Here is a 15,016-nt window from a genome sequence, read left to right on the forward strand (position 1 = left end):
AAAAAAAAAAAAAAAAAAAAAAAAAAAAAAAAAAAAATAGGGGGGGGGGGGGGGGGGGGGGCAAACCGGGGGGTTGGAATCCGTTGGCGGCACGGAAAAAAAAAAAAAAAAAAAAAAAAAAAAAAAAAAAAGAATGAAAATCAGGCGGAGTGGAGATGGGGTGCAGCTTAAGGGTAAAACTTGGTGACTGGGCCTGAACATGGTGGGGAGGTTGGGGTAGGGTAGCAAGGGTAGTTGGTCTGGGGTTTGTCTAGAATGCCTGAAAATCCTATGTTGCTCAACTTGGGCAGGGTCTGAGAGAGGAAGCAAAAGAATTTTTTGGCAGTGCGCCCCACCTCCTGAAGATCTCTAAAGCCCCTTCTTCATAGCTGCAGCAATTCCTAATACTGTCTCAGAAATAAGAAAATTGAGGATTAGAGAAGCAAAGCAATCTGCCTTGGGTGACTGAGTCAAAGGTGAGGGGCAGAGCTCAGGCTAGGTCTTTGGTGCCCTGCACTATCCATGGAGGTGATAATAATAATAATGATAGCAGCAGCAGCAGCAGCAATGAACATTTAAGTCAATCATGCTTAGTATTTTAAATATATTATCTCATTTGATCCCCAAACACCTACATGTTAAAGATGAAACTGAGACTCGAAGTGGCTTAAGTGAATTGTCCAAGGCCACGCAGCTAGTACCCAGTGGAATCAGGATTAGAGTGGAGATCTATCTGCCAGCAGCTGTCGGCTGAGCCCCAGCTCTTCACCACTGCGTTATAAGGACCATGTGGGCAGACAGCTGTGGTCCCTGATCTCTGGCTACTCAGTCCTTGAGAGAGGAGGCCCTGGGTCTAAAGGCTGTGACCTTGAGTCAGAAACCACCCCACTCCACTCCTATCCAGGCACCTGCTATGGCAATGAGGTCCCCAAGGCTCTATGCCCAGCCCTGGGGCCTGTCACTGTAGCTTTGGCAGAAATGGGCTTCTCAGTCTTCTGGCAACTGGACTGTCCAAACGAATCAAGACTTTGGAGGGACAGAGAGCTCTTCCTCCCTGGCCTCCTTCCCAGAACAGTCAGGGGAAGGGAGGAAGGGACATGCACATAGAGAAACAGAGGCCTAGGAAGGAAGGTTAGCCACACTGTATTTGTGTGGCACAGATGGCTAGGCTGAGGGTTTCTGTGCCGGCTCCTGAATGCCCACCCTGGATGGACCTCTGCTGGCTCCTTCATGTGCAGGGCCTCTTTCTATCTGCTGGGATTCATTGATATCTCACTTCCTCTAGGAAGCCTTCCCTGGGCCCTCAGGCCAGAACAGGCCTGCTTTTAGAGTCACCACAATAATTTTGTGTGTGCCTCCCCAGAGGTGAGCTACTTGAGTGTTTGTCTTGTTCCCTGTTGTCTCTCTCCAAAGCAGGGCCCGGCACAAAGTAAGTGCTTTAGTAACTGCTGAATTAATGAATGAGCTCCTGTGAGCTTCAGTTTGTTCATCTGTTAAAAAAAAGGGGTGGGGGGATAATAATAACACCTCTTCATGGATTTTGTTTTAAAAGTTCAATGTGACAATGTGTTGGAGTGAGCAGTACTGAAGCTATGTTGGGACCTAAAACCGCATAGGCTGTAGTTAAATTTTTAAAAAGACACAGTATTTTTCTTGGAATGCACTTCCCTTTTCCCATGGTTATTTGATATTTTGAACCTTGGTTATGGAGCAAGATGATGTTATTTACACTAATGTAAAGTTGTTTTCCAGTCAGACTGAAGCTGCAGACTTGCCAGGAGGTGTGTACTATCCAGATTCTGAGATAACAGCAAAGATGGGAACAGAAACCAGACAGAGCCTTGGGGAGACCTTGCACCTGGCTCCTTGCATGGATCCTACACACCCCACATCTCCCTCCCTCCTGGTTTTCATTTCCCATGTTCCATTCCCTCAAAACCCTCTTTAAAAACCTCTCAGTAAATCTGAGTCTTGGAGATAGCATTAGTGGGGCCATTCTCCTTCAGGTTTACCAGAGAGATGGGTGAGCTAACATTTCTCCCCAGGTCACTGGTATTCCTGTAGAAAAGCCAACTTCTATTTTCACCAGCATTTGACTTTTGAGTGGTTTGCTTTTGAAAGGGGGCAGGTGGCCAGACTTGTGTGACGGGTAACAAATGTACTTAAAGCCCTCAACATGCAATAAATATCAGTACAAGAAAAGTCTTATTTCTATTGAAAGTGCTTTGTACATTATAAAGTGTCTAACCACCCCACAGCAGGCTATTTAAAAGAGGTGACAAATTCTGTGAAAGTGCAGGCTGGTTTGCTGGTGTGCAGAGGTCATAGAAAGGGCAGTGAGTGGGGTAGGTAGTCTCAGGCCTTGAAAGGCTGACTGAATTGATGGAACTTCTGAAGGAGGGTGAAGGGAACAAGCTAAACAAAAGCTCATTGCTGTCAGAACAGCCTGGAGCAAGGGGGCAAGGCGCCAGCCGGAGACATTCCCGTGTAAGGAGGAGCAAGCACGTGTGTGGCCACTGGGGCACCAAGGGAAGGGTCACACTTTCGCCCAGAACAGGTGGAGTACATGGTGGCAGCTCAGCCGCAGACGGTGCCCCATGTGACTCTCCCTGCAATGGGAGTGGCATGAGAGTGTGGGCTCTGGAGCCAGCTAGACCAGGCTTGCAATCTGGGCTCCAGTTTACCCTCTCCTACTTATTTCTTGTGACCTTGTCAGTTCCCTTCTGAGTCTCGGGCTCCTCACCTGGAAAACGAAGGCAAAGATGCCTGTGACAGAACAGTCAGCTAGAGCTTTCTTGGGTGTGGGCACCAACCAGCCCAAGGGCCAGTTTCATTTCTCCTCTAATCTTATCTCTGCTCTGACCCCCAGCTGGCGGAGTGATTGGGAGATGGAATAGGTCAATGGCATGCTCCCTAGCTCAGGGCGTGCTCCAACTGCTTCTTTCTTAGATGGTGAAGAACGCCTTGAGGCTAGGGTGGGAGCAGGTCCTGCAGCCTGGGGCAGGGATTCCGAGGCGAGGCACCCGCGCCGACTCAGGAAAACGGGACGCCAAGGGCTAGTCCCCTCCCCCCTCAACGGGTGAGCGCCAGCCTGGGGTTTCCTATTTCGGGAGCCGGGGGCGTGGGCCTTGTCTCATCATGTGACGCAATGGCTATTTAAAGCGGCTGCTTGGGCAGGGAGCCGCCGGTCTTAGAGTCCTTGCACGTCTGCTCTCATCTTTCTCAGCCAAGACTCACCATGGTGGACGCCTTCGTGGGCACCTGGAAGCTAGTGGACAGCAAGAATTTCGATGATTACATGAAGTCAATCGGTGAGCGAGCCGCGGCTCTCGGGATGCTGGGTTGGGGTGGGGCTGGCGCAGCGCTCCTGCCTGGCTGTGTCCTGCGCCGCCTGCTGCATCCCTACTCATCTGAGTTGGGGAGCAGGGGGACGCGGAGGTGACAGCCTAGGCTAGAGCGTGCACGGCCTGTTTGGAGGGGGCTTTCACGGCTAGAACTTGGCGAGAATACCCAGGTAGGGGAGGAAGGAGGCGGCTGTGCCCGTCGATGAGGGGGCAGGGGGACGCTTTCGAGGAAGAGGGGGTATATGATCTGGAGGTAGGAGGAGGATTTGGATAAAAGGAGAGCACTGATCACAGAAGGTGGGACGCTAGCCAGGGGAGAAAAAGAACAGGGGCATGTGTGATTTAGAAACTGGAGGAGACAACCTAGAAAGGGAATGGGGTGGATGAGGAGTGTACTATGGCTTAAAGAATTAGGAAATACTTAGGAGGAGGGATTGGGGGGGGGGAACGGTAATCAGTGAATCAGACATGGGCAGGAGGTGAGAGAAACCTGCAGTTAGCAACAATCCCTGTCCCTCCATGTTGGGTTAAGGAAGGGGACTGTTGCTGGAGGATGCCCTCTTTCTCACACTCCAGTCTGACCTTGACCTGCAGTGGTGTGTTACCAGGCCTCAATCACTGTCAGTGAGTGAGCCTAGTGGTAAGGTGGGGCAAGAGGCCCATCACCAGCTGGGCGTTTTCTATAGCCCAAGGTTCAACCACTAGTGTGAGGGGCCTAGAGTGTAGATAGCCTTTGGATTTCTGTAGTGCAGCAGAAGGTCCCAGAGCAAGGTCAAGACCTACTAAACAGAGGGTCATTGGTCTAGGAGGGTGTGGATAGCTGTGTGGCATTGGGATGAGGAAGAATAAAGATTCAAAGAGTCTTACAGGGGAGGACACTGGAGGTCCCCATACATTGCCTAGTTTGATAGACAGGGAAATGGACCCAGAGAGAGAAGAAACTTGTTATATACCACAGCAAAGCTGATATGCAAACCTAGGGTTTCTAGATCTGTAGTCCAGAGTTCTTCCTATTACCTTTAAGCCCTGGGAGTGGGAAGAGTAGTAGGAACTGCTTAGCTAATGACTGACCTCAGCCCTTCCTCTCCTGGTTTGGGCTTAGATCAAGAGGATGATGCCTTTTCTCAGAAGTTCCCAGCTATGAGATTATCATAGCCCCCCAGGCTAGGACAGGGAAAACCGGAATGGTGGTCATGGTTGAGCTGGATTCCATGCCTTCCTTCCAAGGTAGGAGAGCTGGACTGCAGCAGATATGCAAAGAAGGTGGGGAGGAAGTCCACTCCACACACCTCACCTCTGCCCCTAATCCTTTTGTGAAATAGTGCCCATGGGAGTAGCTTTTGAGGCCAAAACTCTCAATTGCCCCTACCCTATCCTGGGCACTATGCACAGTGACTCAAGAAAGGCAGTCACTCTGAGAAGCAGAGGACCCTGGGCACCTGTTGGAAATTGGAATGCCCACATTTAGTTCCTCCTCCAAAAGCAGACATTTGGTCCAAAGAGCAGAGTCCCTGAACTGAGCTACAACAACCTTACTACCCTTGTTCCCTTATTCTGCCCCAACCTGGGGACTAGGGGACTGGTCTCCCTAAAGACCTGTTTGGGGGCAGCTTCTTACATTAGTGGCTGAGATTCCATCCAGCTTGCTGTTGTCATTGTGCAGATATATGGGATGAGGCCTGCTAGATAGGAAAGACCCTCCTCAGCTCTCAGTAAATGGCTTTGACTTCATTTTTATGTAGAACCCAGCTATTACTGAGTCTCCTAAAGTCTGTCAGCCCAGTTTCATCTTAATTTCTCTTGCCTCAGTCCCTCACTCATCCCACAGTATTTTCCTTCTTCAAACATGCCATACCTCTCGGTGGGTCCTAAGCAAACAGCTTCTGGTACAGCAACAAGGCCCTGGTCTGTGCTGGGGAGTGTGATTGGCCTGACTCACTCTAACACAAGGCAGCAAGGTTAAGTCCCTTGCTGGCCAAGCAGGATGGGCTGGTACCAGCACAGCTGCAGATGCAGCCCCTATCCCTCTTACTCTATACCAAGGGTCCACAGGGGGCAAAAGGCCCAGCCTAGTACCAATGACCACAGGCACAACTGGTAGCCTTGGTGCCTGGATTATGTGCTGGGCAGAATGGTCAGTAGGAATAGTGAACAGTTTTGGAGCCTAGATTCAAATTTAGATCAATCATTTACTCTTTATTTGGCTTTGGAAAAGATACTTCACTCTTTGAGCCTCATTTTTACTTTATTATTATTATTATTTTTAAAGATGACCGGTAAGGGGATCTTAACCCTTGACTTGGTGTTGTCAGCACCGCGCTCTCCCAAATGAGCTAACTGGCCATCCCCATATAGGGATCTGAACCCGTGGCCTTGGTCTTATCAGAACCACACTCTCCCAAGTGAGCCACGGGCCGGCCCTCTGAGCCTCATTTTTAAGTTGGGGAAATAACAGCCTTTAGGGCTGTTACAAGCATTAAGTAAAACCACCCATGTAGGGCATGTGCAAAGTACCTAGCTTCCAGCAAGCACTATGTAGCCAGTTACATTTGGAGACTTCATACACACCATCTTACCACACAGGGCTGCTTTCTGCCTCACCTCTGCCTTGCAGAATAGCTCAGCTGGGGGCAAAGGGACAGGACGGTCATGATGGGAAGCTGGGAGCCAAAGGACAGATCCCAGGGAAGGGGTGAAGGCTCTAAGAGTTCTTTGTTCTTCACTTACTTGCAGGACACTTAGGTTTTTACCCAGCAGCCAGGGAAGCCATGCTTGGGTCAGGAGGAGAGTCCCCATACGGCCTTGGACTGAGAGTCAGGAGACCTGAATTTGAGTCTTAACTTATTGTCACTACCACTTTAGGCCTCTCTTAAATCTGTACAATGGGACAAACACTCCCTTTGTATTTACCTCTTAATCATAGCTAAGAGGAGACTTTGAAAACATTGTGTTGCCATATGTGGGGGACAAGAGCACTAATGATTCTCAGTTTTTAGGGTAAACTTCCAAAGACAGAAAATTCTTGTTCCTAAGGCTTTGGGAATTGAAGTCCACAATCCTCTTTTTCAGCCCCTGGCCTGGGAGCTGCTCAGGTGCCCTGGAAGGCAGCCTGATGCTCCAGCATTGGGAGGTGGTGTGGTTGAGCAGTTAAGTGAGCTGTGGAACAAATAATTCTGGGCTTCAATCTCAGATCTGGACTTTATCTCAGTTTTTGTATCTGTAAAGTGGAGATAATAGTATCAACTTTTCAGAGGCACAGGAAGGACTGAATGAGATCTAACTATGTAGTTCTTCCCACACAGAAAGCACTTAATAGTAGTTTATTCTAATCCCAGCTCTGCCATTGACTTGCTATTGCATGCCTGTTCCATAAATTTCTCATCTGTCTAATGGGATCAATGGTCTCTGTTCACCACACAGAGCTAAGGGGAAGACTGAATTTAAAAATGGTCATGCAGGGCCAGCCCATGGCTCACTCGGGAGAGGTGGTACTGATAACACCAAGGCCCCGGGTTCGGATCCCTATATAGGGATGGCCGGTTAGCTCACTGGGTGAGCATGGTGCTGACAACACCAAGTCAAGGGTTAAGATCCCCTTATCGGTCATCTTTTAAAAGAAACCAAGTCAAGGGTTAAGATCCCCTTATCGGTCATCTTTTAAAAGAAACCAAGTCAAGGGTTAAGATCCCCTTATCGGTCATCTTTTAAAAGAAACCAAGTCAAGGGTTAAGATCCCCTTATCGGTCATCTTTTAAAAGAAAAAAAAAAAAACATTCAGAGGCCTTCAAAGGTATAGTCTTCTCTTTTCCACAAATCCAGCTTATACTCATAACCTTCCCCCTGCCCTTAGGTGTGGGTTTTGCTACCAGGCAGGTGGCCAGCATGACCAAGCCTACCACAATCATAGAAAAGAATGGGGACACTATCACCATAAAAACACAGAGCACCTTCAAGAGCACCGAGATCAGCTTTAAGCTGGAGGTGGAGTTCGATGAGACAACAGCAGATGACAGGAAGGTTAAGGTGAGTCAGGGAAGGCGGGATGGGGAATGGAGTGTGCTGAGACCCTAAAGGGGAATAGACTGGTAGTCTTGGCTCCCTGATATTGCACCCTGAGGGGCAGACTATTATGAGAGATATAAAAGAAACGAGGTACATAAAGCCTGTGCAGTGCTGGAATGCCCCAGGTGCTAAATACATGTTAGTTCTGTCCTTGTTTTCTTCCCTCCCTTCTTCGGAAGCACCTGCGAGCTGCCTTGGGGAGGGGGCAGCACAGAGCCAGGATGTTCTTCTGACCTCAGCATCTATTCCAGTTTCAGCTAGGTGACCTTGTGCAAGGTATGCCATAGCTCTGGGTTTCTGGCCAGTTAGCTCAGTTGGTTAGAGCACAGCCTTGTAACACCAAGGTCAAGGGTTCTGATCCCAGTACTGGCTAGTCCCCCCAAAACCAAACAAACAATAGCTCTGGGTTTCTTTCCTCTTCTGTAGATGGAGAACTTATATAGTCATAGCTGTGACGTGAAGTGCTTTAGAAATGATGCCCAGAAGTCAGGATTCTCCATTGAGTGAGGTCATCCTGGCCTCCAGCAGCAAAGGAGGCAGCTGGGAACAAGAGGCTGAGACCTATTCAGATGCTTCCTCTTCTTCAACCTCCAACTCCCAGGCTTGGCCAATGACCCTGACAAACTATTTCTGATGTTGCCAGCTGACTGGCAGGAAAAGCTGTTCTGAGATGGGTGGGGCATTCACATTGTCATGGGTGTTTCTGCAGTGTCTTCCCGCCAAGCCTTAGCCCCCTCTCCCAGGGCTATCACCCTGCAGTGGCTCTGACTTGGCAGCTTGCCTCAGGCCTCCCAACATGGACCAGGCATGGGAATGAGAGAACTTAGGGGCTTTAACCCCTACAGGGTTTCCCTAGAACAGTATCCTCTCCATCATATCATTCAGCTCCTCAGCTGTTTCCTCTTGCTCACAATGGCCCCCAGGAAGGACAGGGGAGAGTCTCTGGTCTCCTTGCTGAGGAAAAGGAGCTGAAGCTCAGCCCAGGTTCACACAGGAGACTGGCAGCAGAGTTGGGGATGGTACCCAAAGACGGCAGCCTACCTTGGGTAAAAGCAGATGCCCCCTATTTGGACTTGTCTACCCTCTCCAGGGGCAAGAAGCCCAATTAAACACACCAGTAGTCCTCTGGATGCCTAGGCCCAGAACAGTTCTGAGTGAGCAAAAAACTGAGGGAATGAGGAGTAAAGTGATAAGGACAGCACACCAAGAGATAAGGGCCACTCCCCACCCCCCAAAACACACACACACACACTTTCTCTCTCCTACCGAACCCTGCTGACATGGCCTCTTACCCTGGCCGACAGCACCCAAATTCCTAGAGAAGAGAGACCAGGGAGAGCTGCCAAATGTGAACCAGCTGATGCAGGCTGGCAGTACACAGACTAAATGGACATTTGACCCAGGGCTGAGGAACACTTCAAGGGCACCCAATCCTAGGACGTTGTACTTGCTGTCCTCTTGTCAGCTGCCCTCTTGTCACATGATATGGACCAAGAACAGGGGTAGAAATACAGGGTGGGAAGTCTAATTTGCCAATACTTCCCATCAGTAAGGGTCTCTTAGACATGTGTGACAACCACAAGGCTGAGGAGAGATTCTCAGGACTCAGTCTTTCCCAGGGATATGGACTGGTACTGCCCCCTATATCTGAAGCGAATCGGGGCTGTGGGCATCACCTCTAGAGTACAGGATAAGTGCCGATCGTGAAGGCTCATGGCGCTTCTCAGAACCACGCTGTCTGGCTTCACCATACTGCCTCCCTCTCCCTACTTGCATAATACCTGAAGGCCCCTCCCCTAGCCAAGCAGAGCAGAGATTGGAGGTGGGTTGCCTGAGCTCTGGTCCTAGCACCATTACTAGTTTGGGTCAGAGGCTGTATCCTCTGTGGCCCCAGTGTTTGGACCCTATCCTGCCCCTCCCCTCCTGGCTCACATCACAGCTCAGGCCTCTGCTCTCTTTCTACAGTCCATTGTGACGCTGGATGGAGGCAAACTTGTCCATGTGCAGAAGTGGGACGGGCAAGAGACGACACTTGTGCGGGAGCTAAGTGATGGGAAACTCATCCTGGTAAGTTGGGCAACTTTGGAGCTACAACTAATTAGTTACTACTACTGCCCCTTCGGTCAAGCTTGTTTTATTAAAAAGCCAAGGTTCTCCCCTGAGAACCACAGAAGCTGGGACAAGAGAGGTGATATTGGGGTTGGGGTGGTATTAGGTGGGAATTTTCTCTGTAGTGGCTCTGGATTCACACAGGCCTAGGTTCAATCTCAGGTTACGGGCTGCATGACTTTGGACAAGTCACTTCAAGTGCAAGTGTAAACATGTTTTTTTTCCCTGTGGCTGACCTTGGTGTTATCAGCACCATGTTCCAACTGACCAGCCCTAAAATGGGTATTAATAACCAACCCTGTAGGGCTGCTGGGAAGTCTGAAAGAGTGTACACATAGCACAAAGCATCACTGTATCACTGAGGTGGGAGGAATACAGCAGGTTGCTCCATATCCTTAGTTTCCTCCTGTGTCTCCACTTTACCTCGCCCCAGGAAGAGGTAAAAAGCATGAGGGCCAAATATGATCCCAGGCCCTCTAGGAGAGGCTCCCATCTCTCATCACAGTGTTCCCTTCCCTCTCTTTCCCAGGACTGCATTGCCACATGCAGGGAAGGCTGGTGGCTGGTGGGGGCACTGACTGACAGCTCAGTCCTTTCTTGTCCATTCCAGTCCACCTCTTCAGTACTCTGTATGTCTGGCCTTCTGCAAGTACCTACTGCCTGGGTAGGAAGTAACACAACCAGGCCATCAGATCTGTTCAGGGACAAACTTGAAGACTTCACTTGGAGAACATAGCCTTGACTGAACTTCCCCAAGACCCCGGGACAGAGAGCAATTACCTGTGGTTTCTGCCTCCTAACCTTGTAGGGACTTTCACCTTGGCACCTTTGCTACAGACCTTCTGGGTCATCGTAACCTACAAACTGCATTCTTGCACTCACTTGGAGGTAGGAATGAGGTGCCTAGCTTTGGGGATGTGATACGCAGAACCAAATTCTTAGTGGGCAATTGGACTATGGTGAGGCCATGGGCCTGGTGGTTCTATGATGCCAGACTGGATGGAGGGGGTTCAGGGTTCAGGCCCTGGTGCTACCCTAAGTTAGGGACGGGATGGAGAATTGGTGGCCTAACACAGTCCTTTCTCAAGAGTTTCTGGACATTTTTATTCACCTATTTGTCTGGTATATGCCAGGCACCACCTTAGGCACTAAAAATGAAGGAAACTGACTGCTTCAAGGGAAAGAGAAACAATAGGATCTTGACCAAATTACTTCCTCTCTCAAAGATCGTTTTTCCAAATATCTAAAATAGGAATAATAATGCCTACCTAAAGACCTGCCATACCTATCAGAAAGAAAAAACATGTGAAATGCCTGGCACATAGTAGGTACTTAAGTGATAATTACCAGGATTAAGGGCGTGGAGAGTGCCCGCAGCTGCCTTCCTTGGTCCACCCCCTCCTAACTCTGTCTTTTCTTTCAGACACTCACCCACGGCAGTGCAGTTAGCACTCGCACTTATGAGAAAGAGGCATGACCTGCCTGTGCCATCATTGACTGCTCCTCCGCCAATCGGCTACCCCTCGACTCAGCACCACATTGCCTCATCTTTTTCCTCTGGCATTTTGTATAAATTCATCTTGGCTGAGGAATTCTTCTGGGGTCAGGTGCCATCAGCCTGGGTCCAGATCCAGTTCCCATTGAATATCTGGTTTGTTTTTTTAAGTGCATCCAAAGGGTGCTGAGGTTAATAAAGCAGAGCCAAGGACACCCAGTTGCCTCTTTGACTTTGGTGATATAACAGGTTTCGTATGTGTGTTAGATAGTGGGCTGAGATGACTGCCTGAAGGTCACTATGGAAGAAGCACTGGCCGATCACATACACATTCAATAATAAAACAGCTGTATCTACACCTTGCCTTTACACTGCCCTCATGGTCAAATGAGCCATTCCAGTCAGTGCTGGGGCTTCCCCAGACTTGGCTACTGAACTGTCATCTCAGGCCTATCCTGCACTGTATACTCTTGGGTCTGCCTCTTCTCTGTGAAATGCTGTGGACTCTCCCTTTCCAGAATGCAGGCTCAGAACACAGGATCCAGGCTTGTGCCATGGTAGTGGAAGAAAATGACCACTGGCCAAGATGACTGCTGAGCTCACAGCTATGCATCAAGCCAGTACTCATGGTTACAAATTCTTACTGGTTCTCTAATGGACTCTGGGGGAAGAGGTAATTCACCTATCATTACAGAAGGGAGGGCTTATTATTAATCTCCCAAGAAGGCTGGGACCTGCTAGTACCTCTGGCTCTGTACCTCAGCTGGGCTTCTCTCCAAGGTCTAAAGTAACATATTAAATGGTTTTCTGTCAACTAATGCAGGCTCAGTGACTAAGTCTGTAAGTTACCCAGGAAAAGAATTATAGGAATAAGAACCTTCAGGGGAAATTACTCTTGCAATTCCCCTATGCGTTGCCCCTCCCCAGTGTTAAAATAAAACGTATGCCTCCATATTAGAAAAAAAGAACTTTCAGTAAGTTTAAAACCAAACACACTTCCATTTAGTGCCAGGAATTTAAGCAGAGACCTGAAGTGGAACCAAATGACTCACACAGTAGTAAATACAAAACAGAACAATGATCTTGGCTTCACCTATCTGGTTCAGTGGTCTGCAGGAATGTCATACCCAAGCTAAGTCACACTGCAAATCCTTTCTGGCTGTGGCCACTGGCTGTCAGTTCTAGCACAGAACTATGTGAGGGGGAATGGAAAAAGTGAGTACCACTTCTTACCATGTTGTCCTCCCTCTTAACTGCCAGTCTTCCTTTGCACCTGGGGTTGGATGCAGCAGAGATCACCCAATTGACCCAGGACAGACCAACAGTTAGGCGCCAATCACTCTGTTCTCCAACAATAGCCAGACTCAGCTCCACAGCAGTACCTGTGGCTCTAGCCTGGACTCCTGTACAGGAATCTGGCTCTGGCAGTGGCAGCTGGAGAGGGTAATAGGAACTCCTGCTGAATGAAGGAAGTTGAGTGAATGAATGGGTGAGCTGCAGGGTTCACTTGCAAAGGGACCAGGAGTAATAAGGAAAACTCAATCAGGCAGCTGCTTTTGACCTCTAATTCCCAAACCTGCCTGCTGCATGAGGGGAAGCCATCTCCCATGGGAGCGAAGTCAGTGGGGTGGGAGGCCATGTTCTCACTACTGAGTCTTTCCAGAGCCAGGGCTTCAGGGCACAAGGCTCCTGTTTCCTTACTCTCAACCACCCCCTCTCCTCTTCCTACTCTCACTCCTTGTGCTTCTTCTTGTGCTTCTTCTTCTTCTTCTTCTTCTTTGCTGCCTTGCTGTCTTTTGATGTGTGCCTCGCCTTCTTGCCTGTATCACTCTCAGAGTCTGAGCTCTCAGAGTCAGATGACTTCCTATCTCTGTGTTTCTTTTTCTTCTTTTCCTGAAAAGAAAATTTAAAAACTCAACATTGTATGTATATATTTGCTTTAAAAAATCATGGCCCATAATCAACAGGGGACCACTTAATAAATTATAAGACATTAAAACAATAAAGTAAATCTTTAAGTACTGACAAGAAAAAATAGCCAAAATAAGTAAAAGAACCAAGACATAAAGCAGTATGTAGATTTCAGTGTGTATAACATGTATGTGTATTTATATATATATATATACACACACACACATACATATATGTACACCATATAATGTGCATATACACACCTGTATATATTTAACATACACACAAAACAGTGGAAAGGACAGACCAAGCTGGTAACAAGTGTTCCCTTGGGAATGAACTGGATAGGGAGAAGGATAGGGGTCTTTCATTTTTTCCTTCATATAATTCTGTCCAGTTTGACTTAAAAAAAAAAAATCTTACCTTCGTTCTTCGGGTGAGGGGGGTAGCTGGCCAGTATGCAGATCTGAACACTTGACCTTAATGTTATAACACTGTACTCTAACCAACTGAGCTAACTGACCAGCCCTATTACCTTCATTTTTATTTTTTGGCAGCTGGCCGGTAAAGGGATCCAAACCCTTGACCTCAATGTTATCAATACCATGCTCTAACCAACAGCCAATTGGCTAGCCTACTTTCATTTTTAAAAGTGAAGAATATCACAGCTGAAAGGGGTCCCTAGAGAGTACCTAGTCTATCTGGAGACAGTGACTCATATATCCAAGGTCACAGGACAAAAGATTACTCCCAGTCTGATTTCTAGGAGACCCTGCTGCCAGGGAAAATAACTACCATCAAATAATGCACCTCTACCTGCTACTCTTGAACATTTATCATCTCTAACTTTCACAGCAACCTCACAAGATTATGCTGATAAAGAACGAAGTTCAGAACTTTCCCCAAACTATACCCACCACTCCATGTTCCCAAAGACAGTAGGCAGATTTCCAGGCTTCTATGGGGCAGTCCAGGAGGTTTTACAGTTTTACATTAACCTTTTCTTTGAATTCCAAATATCTGTATTATCTCAGTAAGGTTTCTAAGAAGAAGGAGAGACTTTGGGAGGAGAAAGGGAGACAGCAGGAAAGGGTGAGGCTCCTGCTCCTTCTATGGGCTTACATCCAGCCCAAGAGCTGTATATTTGCCTGAGTGGTACACCAGGTAGTAGAAGCTGGCTATGAGAAATGGTGGAAAGAATACTGAATCGGGTGCTAGATAGTCCTAGACCTGCATTCTGGCTCTGCCATTTACTATTCTGTAACTATGGGCAGGTCATCTTACCTCACTGAGGTCTAGTCTCCTCAAATGTAAAATGGAGATAAGAATAGCACCTATATCATATGGCTATGGTGAAGATTTAATGAGGACAGTATCTGTGGCTTGAAGAAGCTGAAAGCTACTTACCCCAGATCACACAGGCAGGGTTGGGATCTCCACGTAGATCACATGAATGGAAATCTGAGTTTTCCTGTGTAGTACATTGCCCCTCTTCCTGTACAGCAACAGGAAGCCTCATGGTATGGTGGTCAATCAACAATTTTGGAATAAGACAAAACTAAGTTCAAGTTCCAGCTCTGCCACTTAACTCACTATGTGACTTGGAACAAGAGACTTGACTTTTTTGAACCTCAGTTTTCTTTTCAGTATTGGAAATAAGTACATACCTCAAAGGACGCTATGAGGATTAAACAAGATAAGTACTAACTATAATGCCTGCTAAATTATAGGCACTCAGTGGTAGCTAGAAATATTTTTCTCTCATTTCATAGAACTCCCAGGATGTTCTGACAGTCTGGCCAAGAATCTATATATCAGATGAGTCAAAGTTTTGAGAGGAGATTAAACTAAAATTCTTTCTTGGCATCTCCAACGGAGTAAGAGAGTAGGGAACAAAGCTTCGCAGACTCACATTACCAAGCTATAGCAACCATGGTTGGGAGGTGCTGAGAGTTGGCATATCAATGGTTTGGCTTATTGCTGCCCCATCCTGGATGGCAAGAAGTCCACCATAGGATATTATGGGCTTAGAAGCCTCAACAGGTTCTTCCCCCCCCTGAACCTGGGAAAGTAAATAAGCAAATGTAGAGTCTGGCACCAATTCCCTCTAATCCTG

At 47.9% G+C, this 15,016-nt stretch overlaps 2 protein-coding genes across 4 annotated transcripts in view; one reads left to right on the forward strand and one right to left on the reverse strand.

The window, feature by feature from the left end:
* The first annotated feature begins 3,121 nt into the window (after positions 1-3,121).
* On the forward strand, positions 3,122-11,208 carry FABP3 (fatty acid binding protein 3, muscle and heart (mammary-derived growth inhibitor)). The gene is made up of 4 exons (XM_008580884.1): positions 3,122-3,290; positions 7,174-7,346; positions 9,351-9,452; positions 10,918-11,208. The coding sequence occupies exons 1-4, from the start codon at positions 3,218-3,220 to the stop codon at positions 10,969-10,971; spliced, it is 402 nt and encodes a 133-aa protein (XP_008579106.1). The 5' UTR covers positions 3,122-3,217; the 3' UTR covers positions 10,972-11,208.
* A 735-nt stretch (positions 11,209-11,943) lies between these two features.
* ZCCHC17 (zinc finger, CCHC domain containing 17) overlaps positions 11,944-15,016 on the reverse strand; it is a 57,651-nt gene continuing 54,578 nt past the window's right edge. For all 3 annotated transcript variants that reach the window (XM_008580886.1, XM_008580887.1, XM_008580885.1), the window contains one exon: positions 11,944-12,882. In XM_008580886.1, the coding sequence (XP_008579108.1) occupies positions 12,721-12,882 (162 nt within the window). In that variant the 3' untranslated portion in view covers positions 11,944-12,720. The remainder of the gene's footprint in view (positions 12,883-15,016) is intronic.

This window comes from Galeopterus variegatus, unplaced genomic scaffold, assembly GCF_000696425.1.
Source record: "Galeopterus variegatus unplaced genomic scaffold, G_variegatus-3.0.2 Scaffold2190, whole genome shotgun sequence".
Lineage (NCBI taxonomy): Eukaryota > Metazoa > Chordata > Mammalia > Dermoptera > Cynocephalidae > Galeopterus > Galeopterus variegatus.

Coding starts and splice junctions, on each gene's coding strand:
- FABP3 (XM_008580884.1), top strand. CDS start 3,218: ATGGTGGACGCCTTCGTGGGCACCTGGAAGCTAGTGGACAGCAAGAAT. Junction 3,291..7,173: donor TGATTACATGAAGTCAATCG/GTGAGCGAGCCG, acceptor CCCTGCCCTTAG/GTGTGGGTTTTGCTACCAGG. Junction 9,453..10,917: donor GTGATGGGAAACTCATCCTG/GTAAGTTGGGCA, acceptor CTTTTCTTTCAG/ACACTCACCCACGGCAGTGC.